The 18,720-nt window shown below is 42.9% G+C and overlaps 1 protein-coding gene across 1 annotated transcript; it reads right to left on the bottom strand.

Moving 5' to 3' along the window:
- Positions 1 to 5,134: 5,134 nt before the first annotated feature.
- On the bottom strand, positions 5,135 to 8,092 carry LOC129707396 (iroquois-class homeodomain protein irx-1-A-like). The gene is made up of 2 exons (XM_055652399.1): positions 7,802 to 8,092; positions 5,135 to 6,216 (listed from the first exon to the last, which is right to left on the bottom strand). Exons 1-2 carry the CDS (start codon positions 8,042 to 8,044, stop codon positions 5,380 to 5,382), a joined length of 1,080 nt encoding a protein of 359 aa, XP_055508374.1. The 5' UTR covers positions 8,045 to 8,092; the 3' UTR covers positions 5,135 to 5,379.
- Positions 8,093 to 18,720: the final 10,628 nt, after the last annotated feature.

Here is an 18,720-nt window from a genome sequence, read left to right as displayed (position 1 = left end):
CTCTGACATCGGGGGGGGAGAGTGCAGTGGAGAGATAAGTTTATTTGGCCTTCCATCACAGCTATGTGATGGATGTTTATGTTAAATGTAATTATTGTTGTGTCTGGGGTCTATTTGTATGTAATGTATGGCTGCAGAAACGGCATTTCGTTTGGACCTCCAGGGGTCCAAATGACAATTAAATTGACTCTGAGTGACTCTGAGTACTGAACTGAGATTCAGGGGGCCTGAACAACTGATCCAGAGACAAAAATTTGAATACAAGGAACCAATGAAATCTGGAGTAACAAACTAATATCAGTGATAGCAACACAAAGCTACTGTTTTGTCATTAAAAATACATTTGGTTTCCTAATGTTCATTGGGGATGGAAATCGGTTGTCCTTATCCATGCTGCATGGTATTCCAGACCCATCAAAGAGATAACTCCTGTCTCCTTCCCCAGTTTAGCAGCAATTAGAAGTTAACAACAATGATTACCTCTCATGACCAAAAGTAAATGAACAGGAACTGGCCAAATAAGGTAATAATTTCAAACCTTACTAAATTGTATTAAAGAGAGAGAAAGATAGTAGCATTTCAGAGCACAGACAGTTATTGGGAGAATATGCTATAACAGAAGTTTCTCAGAATAACATATCTTTGAAAGTGATAGTATGAGTTGAGCATGTAGTTAAAAGGCATTTGGTATCAAAGCAAATGGATAGAAATCAGGGCTCACCTTTTTTGGCATGCGACACACTCTTGCAGTTAGTGCTAACTGTCACTGAGGTCCCGCACAATCAAGTTGCAACGTTGGCTTAAAAACATGTGTGAAACGGTGTTAGAGTGGTCCACAACCAGAATCACAAGGTAAACTCCAATCTGTGCAGTTCTCAGCTTCTGACTGTGTGATGATGCTGATCTGAGAAAGGAACTTGGCTGGACAGGAGCAATACTTGTTTGAGGTGCAGTGGAGAGCCAGATCGCTGGGCAACGAAGTGAAGCTTAGAGATTTTGTGACAGAGAGCTTGAAATTCACCTCAGAGCATCCAGCAGCCCAGGAGACCCCCAAAGGCCAACATAGGAAGGGCCTGGCAGGATGTGGCTGTTAAGAATCCAAACCCAATGCACCAATATACAGACTGATTTTATGTCCTTAAATACAATTGTCAGAACAAGTTACAAACAACAGAGCAATGCTGCAATGAGGGGCTAATCAGAGAACTACCTCCTCCCTCTGCAGCCTCTCACTTCCCGGTATCTATACTATGTATGCACTTTTGCTGTTGGTTTGGTAATTGGATTAGGCATTATTTTACAGATGTCTTACAATCAGTGCTGGTGGACAGGAAAGCATCAGGCGATGAATTGTTACAGGCCACATGGGCTTCCCAGTCTGATCATTGATGTACTTGAAGTTTGGAGAGGGTCACGAGTTGGGGAGCATGGAAGAGTTGCAGTCTTCTAAGGAGAAGCGTCCCTTAGTCAGGGACTCCAAAATGCCGCATGGTTCACTCCTTAGCCCAGTCAGTGGGCGAGACTGCGGATGCTGAGGCGGGATTCTCTCCCCACAGTCTTCTCCCTCCTCCTGCTCCTCTTGTTCTAGGGTGGTCCTCCATGCTGCTCTTCCTCTAGCATCAGCTGCAAGGTGCTACCCCATGCAGTACACCAGGATGAGCAGGATGCAGCTCACAGTGCAGGACATCTTGGACTAGTGCAGACCACCAACCTGACCTTCTACATTCCTGGCCGTGTCACTTGGTGACTCTCCTTGTATCCATGCTACACATCTTTTGTCTGAGCCAAAGATAGCCTGTGCCCACCCGTCCCATCAATCCTTTAATACAGCACTGGCTCGATCACCTGTGCTCCCTGAAGTCTCCTTTACTTTCAAGATTTAAGATTCAATTTAATTGTCATTTGGACCCCTTGAGGTCCAAACTAAATGCCGTCTTCCAGAATACATGTGGCAGCCGATCTGGAAAATCAACTCCTGAACCAGCCACATCTGCTCATGAACCACAATGACCCATATGTTGACGCAGAGGTAACCTGCCTTGTTCGTGCCATGGTCCTGGTTGTTTAAGGGAGCCCTTACTCAAGCAATTAGTGGGTTAATTGACCAATGTACATCGTGAGTATGTGAGGGGTAGACTACAAGTAGATCTGATGAGATGCAATGACCATGGTACAGCATGTAGATGAGGAAGAGGAAAAGACAATTCCTGGGGAACAGACAGTAACAAACTAAGAGCAATGGAAATATCCATTGCCAAAGATCTCTGGCTATGATCCGATGCCTAAAACTGGGGACTACAAGCATACAGTTTAATGAAATTGGATGGTATATGAATGGTTTTGGAAGAAGATGGGTATTATGTTACATGCAGGAAGATTGATTAAGATAAACAATACAGTATAGTCACAGTCACCATTTTTAATCTTACACTGTTGCATTATAGACATATAAATTGTCTTTGATAATGTTTATGTAGATATTGTTTAACTTGAATGCGTGAGCACGCTTTGACAGGCAGAAATCCTGGCGATTATTCCAATTCTAGTTTGGGAATACAGAGTTTATCATGTGTTGATTGCTCTATCAGCACAATCAAACCAGCTCCTTCCGATCACCACCACGCCAAGAGATACGTTTCGTCAAGAAAGATGAAAATGGAAGTGAATCATCCCAACGGGACCCCAACATAGGTAACCCTTCCTTGTGGCATTTTAATGGAGGAATCAGTCCATCGAAACAAGTTAATGCATCTTCAAAACCTTGGTAAAGATAATTTAAGTGTCCGAACACTCGATCATTTCTCCTTCCACAGATGCAGCCTGACCTGTTGAGTTTCCAGCATTTTGTTTTATTTCAGTTTTTGTCTGATTATCATTTCAAGACCTTAATAATGCATATGCCACTGACAAAGCTGGTGTTTATAGTCATTCCTGCTTGTGATGAGAAGATGTCTGGCCACCACCTTCTTAAACTGCTGGAAAGCACAAACTTGAGATGTTCCCTCATCAATACAATTAAGCATTTCAGAATCAAAGGCTGGACTGCATAATCTCAACCTTCGGCCCAACTTGCCAACATGTCCCATCTACATTAGTCCCACCTGCCTGCGTTTGGCCCATATCCATCTAAACCTGTCCTATCCATGTACCCGTCTAAATATTTATTAAACGTTCCAATAGTATTTGCCTCAACTCCCTCCTCCTGCAGCTCGTTCTATACAACCACTCTTTGTGTAAAGTAACGTTACCCCTCAGGCTCCTGATCCCTCCCCCACCCCCCCACCCCCTCACCTCAACCGTATGATAGACCTTATACTGGTAGGCCAAATCGGGTAACGAGAGCAGAATTCCCTCCAGAAAGGGAAATACTGAATTATTAGAATGTTTATAACAAACCCAACAGCTTAACTTTTTTCACGCGCCTGCCTTTTCATTTACAGATGTTTAAAACTATAGCTCATCTTCTGAAGTATTGGCCACCACCAGAGGTCGTTTTGTCATTTTGTCCAAAAATGTTCACAATTTAACGAAACAAGTGAGAAGAAACCTCTGCTTAGTTTATTAGGCAAAATATAAAATATTTATATCCCAATGTTTATTTACAGTTTTATTTTGTACAAACACTATTTAATATAAAACATATTGCATAAATCTTGACAGAAAACCCCCTGATTTTTTTTTGAAGCTCCGCATTTGGTTATAAAATCTGGAATAAGATGTGTCTTTTTTTTAACCGCGGTCAACTGGAAAAGGGGAACGGCGGATTACTAACCGAATTTGCTCCAATTGTTCCTTAAAATAGTTAAAATGGGAAGAAGCTGTTGTCAATTTGTGAGGTTACTCCAGTGAAAGGGGGTAATGTATTAGAAGGGCGGTAAAACGATCACTGGGCTACTCATCACTGTCTTGTCATAGGGGTTTGAGTCCAGGTACTTCCTGAATGTACTTTTCTGTCTCATTGAAATAATCGGGGTTTCTGGTCAAAACCAAAACACGTAAGTTTATTGGATATTATTAATTATAGGGATTCCTGGCTGAATTCATATACACTTTTGTGCTTCTAATACTGCATCTCATTTTTTTAAATTAGATTCGTTCATTTTGTGTTTCAGGGGGGAAAAAGTCTTAGAAATGTGTGCAGCTGGAGATAGTTTCCAAGGAGGCATTTTTATAATTGTTTCAGTGCTGGCTCTTACATTTTCATAAAGACCAAGCTGGAGTAATTTAACACTGATCAAAGGCTATTGAGATGAGTTTCCATCTTTTAAAAAAAACCTTCGCTCATCCTGAACAACTAAAAAATAAGTAATGGCAGCCTTTGTAGAATTAGACGCCTTAATATAGTGAAATGATATCTGGCATGTCGACATCTTTTGATTAGAATCTGGTTGGATGGATTTCATGTGTCAGAATTTAGCACAAAAGCATCGAGATATTAAAATGCCGTAAAACACTATAGAATAGTTTAAAATACACAAAGTACTGGAGTAACTGCGAGTTCGGCAGCATCTGGATAGAAGGATCGCGATCTAAACGTCGCCTATCCATATTCTCCAGAGATCTTGCCTGACCTACTTGGTTACTCCAGCACTTTGTATCTTGTCTTTTTTGTAAACCAGCATCTGCAGTTCATTGTAGAATTGCCTTATAGTTGAACCTTCAAGTGAACGTGAGAAATGCATTTCCTCTGGTATGCTGTTGCTAGTTTATCCAGATACGTGTGTTAGTGTGCGCTGTACCATATTACGCAACCATTTGATATTTAAACCGAGAGGACCATCCGAACATTTTCGTACCGAGTTCAGAGACATTGATAATATTTACATTTTTACCGAGATGCACGTCATGTCCAGCCTTGTGGCTTGTTGTGTTTAGCAATGTGAAGAGAATGGTCAAGCCTTGGCCTTTACTAAAGAAAAGTCCGTTGCACTCTGTTTAAGAGGGAACTGCAGATGCTGGAGAATCGAAGGTTACACAAAAAAGCTGGAGAAACTCAGCGGGTGCAGCAGCATCTATGGAGCGAAGGAAATAGGCAACGTTTCGGGCCGAAACCGGCCCGAAACGTTGCCTATTTCCTTCGCTCCATAGATGCTGCTGCACCCGCTGAGTTTCTCCAGCTTTTTTGTGTAACGTCCGTTGCACTCTGCTGTGTTAATTATCGAGAATTGAACTAAAGTCGCGATAATTGCTATAAATTAATCCATTGGGCCTCCGCCCGCTTCCATTAACCCACAGCTACTGAGGGCGTGTGTTGGCCCACACTACTGACAGGCATCGTCCGTGAGAGGTCGTCAGGCCAGATGAAAGTGCAGAATGCCAGGAGTTTATTCAACCGACAGAACCTTCACGGTTCACACCCCGGTTTGCATTCACCTCCTCTCATTGATCGGGGCCCACAAGTCCTCTCTTTGACTCTCTCCTGCAATGGTTGTTGAACACGAGCTGCCCCGAGTCTGTGAAACAGGCGCCAGCCCAGATTCTGTAGTGAGCGACCGGGGCGGGAGGCACTGGCTGCTCTCCGTTCAGACCAACCCGACTGCTCTTCCCGTGGTCGGAGGTGGCAGTTTCTGCCAGGGACCATATCTTGGGTTTGAGAGCAGCGATTCCCTCTCTGGGTCCAGTGGCGACTGCCACCTTCGCATCGCCTTCCTCCTCAGTCGAGCCCAGTTCCGATTTTCTCATCTCATTCGGCTCCAAGTTTGTCCGCAAACCGTGACCCCGTTCCTTGTCACAGCCGGTGATATCCTCGGCCGGCGCTCTGTCGCCACATCCCGGAGAAGATGCTTCCAAGCCACCTCTACATTGTTCCCTGACCGGCTGCTTGGCAGCACTTCTGGACTGTTTCACATCCTCTCCTTTCTTATCCTCTTCATCTTCGCTTTCACTGTCCTCCTCGTCCGACTTGGTTTTGGGCACCCAAGTCATTTTATTCTCTTTCTTCAGTCGCCTCCTGGCGTTAGCGAACCAAGTGGAGACTTGAGTCAGGGTCATTTTGGTGACGATGGCCAACATGATCTTTTCCCCTTTGGTCGGGTATGGATTCTTCAAGTGTTCGTTCAGCCAGGCCTTCAGGGTGCTGGTGCTCTCCCGGGTGGCATTCTTGGCTCGACCCGCATCCCCGTGCGCCATGGGCCGGTAAGGAGAGTACAGGGTGCCGGCGGGAGGAAAGCTGGCATGGGAATAGACGCAACCGGTTTTCAGGTCGTAGGGCGAAGCCTGCAGTTAGAAGTAAACTATAATTACACGCAAGCTCAAACATAATGAATGGTTTTCTCAAAAAACCCGGAATTTAACCCATTCACAATAAATACAAAATAAACACCATCTAAGCAGCATCAGGTAAATATCATTTTAGACAATAGACAAACAGGTGCAGGAGTAGGCCATTCGACCCTTCGAGCCAGCACCGCCAGTCAATGCGATCATGGCTGATCATCCCAATCAGTACCCCGTTCCTGCCTTCTCCCCATATCCCCTGACCCCGCTATCTTTAAGAGCCCTCTCTAGCTCTCTCTTGAAAGTATCCAGAGAACCGGCCTGAGGCAGAGAATTCCACAGACTCACAACTCTGTGGCATCACAAATTTAATTTATTAAATTTTATTATATTTAATACTGAAACTCTTCTAAATATTTCTGTAATATTTTGGAATTTGACATAAAGTATTCAAAATATCATCTGCAATATAAAAATTAAGTAAATCGAACGAAGCGGAGAAATATTATATTCTGTTAAATTTTAATACTGGTTCCACTTTTACGGACTACCAGTGTGGTTTCGATGTGAAGGTGTTTTAAAGGCATCCATGCCATTTTTAATACTCGGACTGTTGAATTTGTGAGTCTATGGTTTAATTATTTGCACCCATCTTTAATGGAAATTATTGAGTGACTGTCGTTTCCATCGCGAGAAGCAAGTTTGCAAACTTTCCATCCGACTTGCTGAAATAGTAGCAAACTTATTTAAAACCTCACGTCTAAACGTCTAACCTGAAGCCAGAGACCAGAATGTCTCAGCGGGTATGATGCAGATAGACTATAGGGTGAGATGGTTTAATATACGGCACTATAATCAACCCATCCTCCGCTAAAGGAAATCAACTGCACCATCCCGCAGGTCAGTGGGCTACAGGTTATACCCGGTGCCGCTTCCTGTATCAGTGGAGAAAATATAGACGCGTGCGTTATGGAAATTAAAAGTGGATTGAAGTTATGCGCAAACATGGCAGAATATTTTTTTATGAATTTAAAAGTTAACGCGCGATTTTTGAACATTACTTTTCAAATTTGTGAATCAAAATGTTCCGTGTAGATTTACTTGGGTTTAAAGCTAATGTCCCCATTGTAAATCAACTCCATGTCCAATATCATTCGATATTATGGTAACTATTTTTGTTAACAGCGAGGCGTTATTAAATCATGTGCTTCTTGTCGCATTTCATTCAGTTACTGTTACATATCTGTCCAGTTTAGGAAACAAACCATTTAACCTGGCATGAAGTTATGAAATGATTAGTTTTATTTTAACCAGCGATGCCGAGATGTTGCACGTTAATATTGCGAGGATCGTGTTCACCCGACAAGCTCAATCCTTTATTCCAGGTGAGTTAACACTCGCTGGACGATGTGGTCAGTAACAAAGATTCTAGATCTTTGGTCAGTAACTTGCACCAAACAGAGGGCTCCATCCAGGTGCCCGGCGTGGCCCAATGCTAGCATCGTCTTGTCCAACTCTCCCAGTCTAATGACTTACATTTCTAAAATTACAAAGAAATCCAATGAAACCCAAAGCACGTCCTTACCAGATGGGATAGATGTCTGAGATCGGGATACGGCTGAAGACTGTATCCCTGTGGAATGGGATAGGTGCCGGGGTAGCGAGCCAAGAGAGCGTGGAGAGGCGGGGGAACTCCCAGGCTGAGAGCGGCTCCGGGAGAAGCCAGCATCGCTGCTCGCCTCTCCACAAACACTGCCTGCAGACCAGTCAAAGCCGAGCCCTTGCCGGCAGTGACCACGTCTCCATATCCCAGCTGAGGCACTGCCATGATGCGGATCAACCTAAAAACACTGCCAAACTAATCCACCTCCTGTCTCTATATATCCCTTTCTGTCCACGGCATTGGAGAGGGCTGGCGTGATTGACGGGGGCCTTGTAAATTTATTTACATACGATTAGCAAGATTTAACCATTGGCCAGCCAAACACTCAATCGGAGAATGCTGCATTCAGTCTAGCCTTTATTAAATTAGGAGTTCGCGTTTTTTGTAATAAACACCAGGGCAATGCTATGTGTAAATGTGAGTAACGCATTCATTAGCACCTCTTCCTCCAAGTATTTAAATTATTTTAAAATCAGATATAAAGACAGTAGCAACAACGGGAACACATTTATACAGTGCTAATTGTTTTAGACTGCTGTGAATTCTCATGAGCTATGAACAAGTTAAATTCTTTAGATGCAAAGGAAGGTACAGACGGAGGTTCTTCAGTGTTTTCCGACTCTGAGTATTCAGAATGATTTCACGGTTCTAATTTACTCCATTCATTTTGACGATAGTTAACTACTTTTTACTAACGATCAATTTCCGCCTCAACTTTAGTAACGGCAAGGCAAGGGAAATAAATGGGTATCTGGAGTTGAGCGGAAAGAACGGGTGGTTTTCAGCAGCGCGTCTGTCAACGGTAAACGGGCGCTATCCACCCACATGACCGGGAGAGGATGAGGAGGGAAAATTGGGGGCGAGCGTCTAGATTTCAGGAACACTCTGTGTAATATTGCCCGCCTGAAATTAGTGTCAGTGTGTAACAAAAATATCACGACCAACCGTTCTAAAATAAATCGGTGATAAGTTATCAAACTAGTAATCGCCTGATACCCTTTTGTATTCACTTCATTAAACACTAATTAAGAAGGTTGACTTTACCGGAATAATCACAAGCCGGATCATCCAGATAAATTATTGTCTCGCCCTTCTGAGATCAAATGGATAATCAAATGGATAATACCATCGAATTTTTAAAATATTTGTTTTATGGGAGAATTTTATTTTGCACAGTGCATAATAATATCAGTGATAATCTCATTAAAATGCGTGACGGTAAAGTTGTACAGTCTGAATAATTAAGCCGGTTGACTTCATTCTAACTTCATTACAAATCCTTGTGCGTTTAGGTCCAATCCGCGGTTAAAGCGTCTTGGTCACAACACAACTTTGCGATTTTCCTTCCGTCAATCCGTTATCGTCTTGTTAGAGAGGACTGTAGAAACTATTGCAATAATTTATCTGGCTTTCTATTAGACTTTCCTCTCCCGCTGGTTGAAAGAAGTCCAAATGTAGAAATGTAGCTCAAAGCTAGGCCCTTTATGCCCATAAACTGCACCAGTCATTTTGCAGTTTATGGGCACACGTTAACTTTTAAATTCATTTAAAGTATTCTGCCATGTTTGCACTGGGAATAGCCGACGACTTACATGGCCGTCACGACCCGAAACCTCACCTATCCCCTTCCCCTAGAGAAGCTGCCTGACCCGCTGAGTTACTCCAGCTTTTTTTGTGTCTATCTTCAGTTTAAACCAGCATCTGCAGTTCCTTCCTACACATGAAATCAAGGTTTGTTTTTTTCGCCCTGTCTCTGGTGTCCCTGCATAACCCATCTACCGAGAGTGGTCGAGACCCTGCATTGAAGAAGCTGCCTCATCACCCGCTGAGTTTCTCCAGCATTTTCGTCTACCTACCGAGAGTGTGTGCTGTTTACTATCTCAATGGGCTTTTCATACATCATATGCCATTGAAAGGCAGTCTAATTATGTTGCGATGCCTCACTGCGAATTGACTACTAACTAGGTAGGAAATTCGTGTTCTTCCCTTTTTTAGCTCCAGGGCTATTTATCCACCGTTGCTTTGACGTTGCAAGTTATCTCATAGCACAGTTGAACATAGAATGGCACAGTACAGGAACCTTCATGTCAACATGTCTATGCAGAACACGATGGCAAATTAAACTAATCCCCCTCTGCCTGCACATGATATATATTTTTCCAAATTCTTCTTCCTATCTAAAAGCCTCAAATGCCACAATGATATCTTCTTCCGCCACCACCCTGGCAACACATTCAGGCACCCACCACTGTACAAAAACTTCCCTCACACACATCTCCTTTAAACCTTCTCCCTCATTCCTTGAATCGGTGTCAATTAGTATTTGATATGTCCTTCCTTTCCTCAAGGTGAAAATATCAAATACCAGAGGATTTACTTGAATCTACATTCAAGGAAAGAGGGAGAAGGTTCAAAGGCATGTTTTTATTTTTACACAGACTGGTAGGTGCCTATTTATATCTCCCCTATCTATGTCTCCTAATTTTATAAACTTCTGCAGATCTCTCCTCAGCCTCCGAAGCTCTGGGGAAAACAATCCAAGTTTGTCCAACCTCTCCTGATATCCAGATAGCTGATACCCTCCACTTCAGGCACCATCTTGGTAAATATCTTCTGTACACTTTCCAAACCAGGGAGGATTATTCCTTTCAAGGAGTTGCAAAAACCAATACACTCAGAAATACTGTCATGCTGTTACATCGGGAATGTGCCAACTAATATGAACAGTAAGTTCCCTCAAATTGCACAGTGATAATGAGCTGATAATTTGTATTTAAGCATTGATTTAAGAGTTAAATTATTAGTCGGCATGCTAGAGATCAGTCCTACTTCCATTCAAGGTATTGTATGGGAATCTTTCCTGTCTATTTGAGAAAGCCTGATTTAATAACTGATCCAAATGAACAAGCCTTCAACAATTCAGCATTCCCTCAGTCCAAGGATGTGCTCAAAGCCTTCATGAAAAATGATTTCAGTCATAGGGATCCCTGGCCCATGACTGATCAGAATCTGTGTGGGATTAAGAGCCTTAAATTTAATCCACCCAGCACACACAGAAAACCAGTGTAAATTGAGAGAAGAATGCAAAACCTCAAACAAGCCTAATATCTCCCCTCCCCCTCCCCCCACCCTCGATTTTGACCACCTTGGCAATGCTCTTCATACCACCTGTGTCTGGCTCTGAGAGTTTGATAGTGGCATCATGGGTCACTACAGAACCCTTGGAATTGGAATAGATGGACTGCCTGAGGTGAAGAGAAGGGGTGTCAATGGTCCTACATAATATAGTTGCAACCTAATTTGAGGAAGGACATTCTTGCTATTGAGGGAGTGCAGCATAGGTTCACGAGGTTAAGTCCCAGGTTGGTGGGACTGTCATATGATGAAAGAATGGAGCGACTGGGGTTGTATTCACTGGAATTTAGGATGAGAGGGGATCTTAGTTAGTCCAGCATTTTGTATAACTTCGATTTAAACCAGCATCTACAGTTCTTCCCTAGATCATTCGACAGGAGGTCCTCACCATCTTCCCAAGCCAAGATTGTTTTGTTTATTACATATCTATTTGATCTTTTGTTTAAGAAAGAACTGCAGATGTTGGAAAAATTGATGGTAGACAAAAAATGCTGGAGAAATTCAGCGGGTGAGGCAGCATCTATAGAGAGAAGGAATTGGCGACATTGCCGGTCGGGACCCTCCTTCAGACTGATGCTGAGGGGGGAGGCAGGAAAAAGAAAGGAAGTAGGTGGAGACAGAAGGACGTGGGAGAACTGGGAAGGGGAGGGGAAGGAGGGAGAAAGCAAGTGTTATCTAAAATGAGAGAAGTAATTGTTCAAACCCCTGGCGTGTAAACTACCCAAGCGAAATATGATGTGCTGTTTCCCCCAATTTGCGCTGGGCCTCACTCTGGCAATGAAGGAGGCCCAGGACAAAGGTCATTCCCGCTCTGGTCTAGGACCAGAGGTCATAGCCTCAGAATTAATGGGCGCTCTTTTAGAAAGGAGGTGAAGAGGAACTTCTTTAGTCAGAGGGTAGTTAATCGGTGGAACTCATTGCCAGAGAGGGCTATGGAGGCAAAGTCAGTGGATATTTTAAGGCAGAGATAGACATTTTTTAAATTAGAACTGGTGTCAAGGGTTTTGGGGAGAAGGCAGGAAAATGGGATTAGGAGAACAGTCATGATTGAATGGTGGAGTAGACCCGATGGGCCGAATGGCCTAATTCTACTACAGGTACTATACTTTGTGAACCTGTCAAGCTTTTAATTATCCATACTGTGTTCAGCACACACCATGTTGGGTCTCATGCATTATTGAACTTCACCAGTGGACTTATTGGACCACATAGAACAGAGTGCTGGAAGAATTCATCGAGTCAAGCAACATCTGATGAGGCAAAAGGAGCCCTTGTTTTGGGTTGAAATCCTTGCATTAGGACCTGTTGAGGGGCCCTGACTCGAAATACGCCTTTTGCCTCCACAGATGTTGCTTGACCGATTCAGTTCTTCCAGCGTTGTTTTTTCGTTTCAGGTTTCAGCATCTGTGGGTTCTTTTGTCCACAGACCGCTTTATAACCTTTACATGCTTTTAATACCATTGAACAATATTTAGATATTGATCACTTTAAATTCTTCAATGTCGTTATAAAGTGTGCCTCCACATTTAGTGCATTGCCAGGCATACAAGGCGATGCTTGTTTGTTAATTTGCAGCAATGATGGCATTGGTGTAAGTTCATTGACTGCAGTTGCAGTCCAAAGTGTTCTTACATTGCTGACCTAAGAGTACACCACTTGCTCCATTTCGGGTTGTGACTCCATTTTCATTATTCACTTCAGAGGGCTTGAGTCACCGATCAGCACAAAGAGCAGATGTGGAAGTAGGTATATAACAAGGGATTTGGTTACAAGCCAAAGCATTATCAGATGTTCCCATAGGAGCTCAAAAACTCTTTAATGCAGCCCCTCTCTCGGACACATGTAACATATTTGTTTCAGGGCATAACATGTAAAAGGTTAACTAGATTAAACGGTCTTCAGAGAACCAAGTGAGGAAAGATGATTTTACTCCAGTTTACAAATAGATATCTTAACTAGCAATCTGGGGTAAAATAAATCCATGAGCAATAACAATAACATTTATTTAGTGACTTTAATGTAACAACATTCTCTTTGCACTTCACAAGAGCAAAAAAATGGAACACAAACAATAACTGAAAGCTCTGTAAAGGTGGTAGGTCTCAGGTGGGGTCTTAAAAAAAAGGGGGAAGTAAATAAATTAAAAGAGTTGAGAGATTCTGGAGTATGAATCATATGCTGTGTGTTGAGGTGAAGTGCTGCAATTGAGGTTAAATGTTAAGACTATGACTCGATAGACTTCAGCGAGGATGCTAAGCAGAAGGTGATGAGAAGACAAGGTTCCATTATTCCTTAAGATCTTGGTTTTATGACTCTTTTCTTTAGTTTAAGTGTAGTCAGGATGACAGATAGAACACAGGTATGCTCCTCTTGCAGGATGTGGGAAGTCGGGGACATTTCCAGTGTCCCTGAGGACTACACCTGTGGGAGGTGCATCCAGCTGCAGTTTCTAACTGACTGCATGAGGGAACTATGGCTGCAACTGGATCTCAGAATCATCTGGGAGAATGAGAGAATCAAAGATAGGAGTTATAGTGAGATGTACACACCTAAGTTGTAGTTACATAGGAGATGGGTGACCACAAAGAATGGTTAGGGGAGTAGACAGAGAGTGCAATAATCTCTGTGGCCTTTCCCTTCAAAAACACATTTCCCCTTTGGATACTATTGGGGGGGGGGGGGGGGGGGGGGGGGGGGTGGATTGACAATGAAGGAGAAAGCAGCATTACAGGTCAGTGGCACTAAGTCAGACTGGCTCTAAGGCACAGTGCAGTGAAGTCAGTAGGGCAATAGAGATAGGAGATTCTACTGTTAGGGGACAGACAGGAGGTTCTGTAGCCACAAACAGAATTCCAGGATGATGTGATGCCTCCCTAGGCCAGTGCCCAGGATGTCTCGGAGCAACTGGAGACAATTCTCGAAGCGAAGGGTGAGCAGCAAGAGTTCATTGTGGACATTGTTGAAATGGTAGAATGACATTGGAAAATAAACTAGGTCCTGCAGAGTTAATATAGGGAGTTAGGAAATACGTTAAAAAGCAGGACCCCGATGGTGGTAATCTCTGGATTACTGCCAGTGCCATATGCTAGTGAGGGCGCATGTGTAAAGATAGGCTAGATGAATCTATTGCAGGTGGAGCGTTTCAGGTTTTTGCATCATTGGGATCTTTTCTGGGGCTGAAGTGACTTGCAAGAGAAGGCGGGTTGCACCTGAAATGGACCGCGAACAATATCCTGGGAGGGTTTTGCTAATGCTTCTCAGAAGGGTTTAAACTAAATTGGCAGGAGGGAGGATCCCAGAAGCGGAAGGAGGCAGATGAGAAGTTGGAGACAAATACTGTAGACTAGTCAATGAGCACAAAATGAGCAGACAAGCCAATCAGTTGCTCATCTAAGAGAGAGAGAATACTGCTGGTTTAAACTGTATTTATTTCAATGCTAGGTTTAATGGGTAAAGCAGATAGACTGAGGGCACTGCTGGGGTGGATGGGTGGGATGGGCGGGGACTGGGATATTATAGATATAACAGCAAAAGGACAGGACTGAACGCTCTAGGGTATAGGTGCTATAGGTGTGTTAGAAATGCAAGTACGATAAGATACAATAAAACTTTATTCATCCCCAGAGGGATATTGGTCTGCCAACAGCCACAGCACACAAGGTGCATAAAAACTTGAAATTAAAAGTGCAAAATAAAAAGGACATGCCGTGTGCACAGTGCCCAAACCGGAATGAACAACAAACAAACAAACTATATTTGTTATTTATTGAACTTTTTTTCCTCCCGTTATATACAATATTTACATATTCACATATTCTGTTATGCTGCAGCAAGTAAGAATTTCATTGTCCCATCCGGGACATATGACAAAACAAGGGAAAAACGAGGGCATGTGCTGGCCGGCAAGGTAAAGGAAAATTCCAAGAAGTTCTACCGGTATATTAACAGTAAAATGCTAGTTGGGAAAATAATAGGTCCCCTTAATCTTTTGGCCATCTTTTAACCTATGGCCATCTTTGTGCAGAAGCACATGAAACAGGGGAAATATTAAATGAATACATACATCTTTGATTCATTGTTAATGAGAAGATTGTAGAAGCAATGGAATTGAGGTATAGTGATTGAGATGTCTTAGATCATATACAAGTTACTAAAGAGGATTATTGGTGGTGTAAAAGCATATTAAGGTGGATAAATCCCCAGGAGGAAAGCTGAGGAGGATATTACACAGCCCCTTGCAGAGATAGCTGCATCGTCTTTAACCACAGGTGTAGTTCCTGAAGACCGAAGGCTGGCTAATATTATCTCATTATTTAAAAGGGTAGCAAAGATAAGCCAGGCAACAATAGACCAATGAGCATGACGTCAGTGGTGGAAAAAAAGTTTAGATGAGTTTAGTTTAGAGATGCAGTGCGGAAACAGGCCCTTCAGCGCACCGGGTCCACGCAGACCAGCGATCCCCGCACATTAACACTATCCTACACCCACTAGGGACATTTTATTTTACATTTACCAAGCCAATTAACCTACAAACCTGTACGTCTTTGGAATGTGGGAGGAAACCGAAGATCTTGGAGAAAACCCACGCAGGTCATGGGGAGAATGTACAAGCTCCGTACAGACAGCACCTGTAGTCCGAATCGAACCCAGGCACTGCATTTGCTGTAAGACAGCAACCTAGCGCTGCACCACCGTGACAGTATGGAGTGACATAGCAATAGAAACAAGGTCATTAAGATGGAAAGCGTGCAGAAAAAAATCACCAGGATGTTACCTGGGTTTGTGGGCTTAGGGTATCAAGAAAGGTTGGTTAGGCTAGGAGCATAGGAGGCTGAGAAGCGCCCTTATTCAGGTGGACAAGATCACGAGGGGTATGGATAAAATGAATGCTCACAGTCTTCTTCCAAGGATGGTGAATTCAAACTCTAGAGGACACTGGCTTAAAGTGAGAAGGGTTAGATTTAAGAGGGTCATCAGCTCTTAGGGTTAACGGAATCATGGGGTATGGAGAGAAAGCAGGAACAGGGTACTGATTCTGGATGATCAGCCATGATCATATTGAATGGCGGTGCTGGTTCGAAGGACTGAATGGCCTACTCTTGCACTGCTTTCTATTTTAACTTTTCACTCAGAGGATAGTGCATATCTAGAATGAACTGCCAGAGAAGGCTGGGGAATTATGATTTTTAAAAGACATTTGGACAGATACTGTATATGGATAGGAAGGGGTTTAGAGGGATATGGACCAAATGAAGATAAATGGGACTAGCCTAATACACCAAATTAGTTGCGAGAGACAAGGTGGGTCAAAAGGCTGCACAAATCTATGACTCCAGGACTAAGCTACACAAAGTAAGTTTGCATCATTTCACAAAGGCTGAATTGGGTTATAAAATATAGCTAGACAGCATTGAAATGTTTAAGTACCCTGCCAAACTCTGTTATAATTTATTGATACAGTGATCTGTGAGGGGGATAGTAATAGACTTCAAGTACAAGGAACTAGGGATGGCCAATAGGCAGATACATGTGCCTGTTGCAATTTAACACATGAGAATGCAAAGGATTAGCATTTCTTTGGGGGGGGGGGGGGGAGATTGATAATAGACAGCATAAACCTGAGAACATAATTGAAGGTTAATAAGAGACAGCATAATGCTGAAAGCACAATTCTAAATTGGCCATATGAACAAAAAGATATGGGGACTGGGAAGGTGGTTAAAAAAAAACCATGTAGGATACTGGGACTTCTAAACAGAGACATGAAGAGAAGTCTTGACGCGAAACATCACCTATTCCTTCGCTCCATAGATGCTGCCTCACTCGCTGAATTTCTCCAGCATTTTTGTCAACCTTCAATTTTTCCAGACTCTGCAGTTCTTTCTTAAACATGACTTTAGACTTTAGAGATACAGCGCAGAAACAGGCCATTTGACCCACCGAGTCCGCATCAACCAGCAATCACCTCATACACTAACACTATCCTACATATTATGGACGATTTAACAATTATACCAAAGCCAATTAACCTACAAACCAGTATGTCTTTAGAATTTGGGAGGAAACCAGAATACCCAGAGAAATCCCATTCAGTCACAGGAAGAATGTACAAACTCTATACAGACAGCACCTTTAGTCAGGATCGAACCCACGTCCCTGGCACTGTAAGGCAGCAACTCTACCGTTGCATCACTGTGCCACATGCTACAAAATAAACAATGCCTTGATGAACCTTTACAGCACACTTGTTTGACTACATCTGGAGCATTGTGTCCAATTCTGGACGCTACATTCTAGGGGAAATCTTTAGACTTCAGACAGGACAGAAGAGATTTACTAAAATTATTTCAGGATCGAGGGACTTTGGTTATGTAGACTAATTGGAGAAGCTGGGATTGCTCTCTTTGGAACAAGTTAGGTTTTGAGGAGATCTAAGGGAGGTTTAGTTCAGAGTAGATAGAGAGAGGATATTCCCATTGACAGAGGGATCAAAACCAGGGGACATTCATTAAAACTGATTGATTAAAGAACCAAAAGTGAAATAAGAAGAAGCTTGCTTGTACAACAAGTCGTTAGAGTCCAGAATGCACTGGCAGAGGTTGTTATGGAGCAAAATTATGAAGGAAGCTGATGTGTGGTGGAAAAGAAAGAATTAGTGGTGTTGTGGGGAGAGGGCAACGATATAGGACAACCCCATTTCTCACTATGCTCAAAACACTGGCTGCACTTCATTTCCTCTTGCCAGAGTTCAGCAGGCAGAGCAAAAGTAAGGATTCTTAAGAAATGCAGCCTTTTCAGTTGTGCAGGATGCCAGTGACAACACTGCTGTTACTTTCAGACATGTAATGCATTCAGAGGAGGCAGGGGAAGATGAAGTAAATGGGGGTTTATGGAGCTACGTGCAACAGTTCTGGAATGTACCTTCACAAATCCTCAAACACTCAGATTCAGGTCAATAAAGTGGTTAAAAATGAGGGATAACTTTCTTTCCTCGCCCACACATGGAATATAAGAACAGGGTGGTTACGTTGGAACTGCATACAGCACCAGTTAGACCACTGTTCTGGCTCTAAAACTGAATTCCCCTTTTGGTGCCCGAATCTTCCTGTGATTCTGTGAATCACGCTTGATGATGGTGCTGCGGTTATGTGATCATGACTGATTTATGAATGTAATTTAAGGATAACGCTCCTCCCCTCATTGCATTTTTATTCATCATCCATTTATTAGAATTCCTATAGTTTCTAGTTCCCCCTTTTTTTTTTAAAGAAACAGGCTCTGTTTATCAAGACATTTGTCTTTGTTTGCCGCACAATAGACTATTTGCCGTGAATCATACTCTCTGCCCCACTTCCTATGCATTGGCTGAAGTGTTGTCAATAAATTACTGTTTCACAGAATACTCTTTTCATTACGAGCTGCTTCTTCCGCCAATTGCACATTCATTCACAAAGTACTCTGTGCAGAGAAATATTTCACTAGAACACTTAGCTCAGCTGACAACTGCTACTTCAGCAAGTAATGTTGTGAGTGTGGCAGGAATGGGCTGGTATCTCTCTCGCCTGTTACCTGTTCACTGGCTCCATTCATTTAGACCTCATCTGTACACACACTCACCCCCCTCCCCCCCAATAGCAACAATGTCTGCGGATGTTGACAGGACCACTGCAAGTTTCCATTTCAACTTTGTGGGCCGACTTTCTCTT

This window comes from Leucoraja erinacea, chromosome 21 (assembly GCF_028641065.1).
Source record: "Leucoraja erinacea ecotype New England chromosome 21, Leri_hhj_1, whole genome shotgun sequence".
Taxonomy (NCBI): domain Eukaryota; kingdom Metazoa; phylum Chordata; class Chondrichthyes; order Rajiformes; family Rajidae; genus Leucoraja; species Leucoraja erinaceus.
This window is presented reverse-complemented; position numbering and strand designations above follow the sequence as displayed.

Bases quoted from the DNA above. Each gene is read 5' to 3' on its own strand.
- LOC129707396 (XM_055652399.1), bottom strand. From the start codon at position 8,044: ATGGCAGTGCCTCAGCTGGGATATGGAGACGTGGTCACTGCCGGCAAG. The intron at 6,217-7,801 runs GTAAGGACGTGC...TTCTAACTGCAG, and splicing joins TCAGACATCTATCCCATCTG to GCTTCGCCCTACGACCTGAA.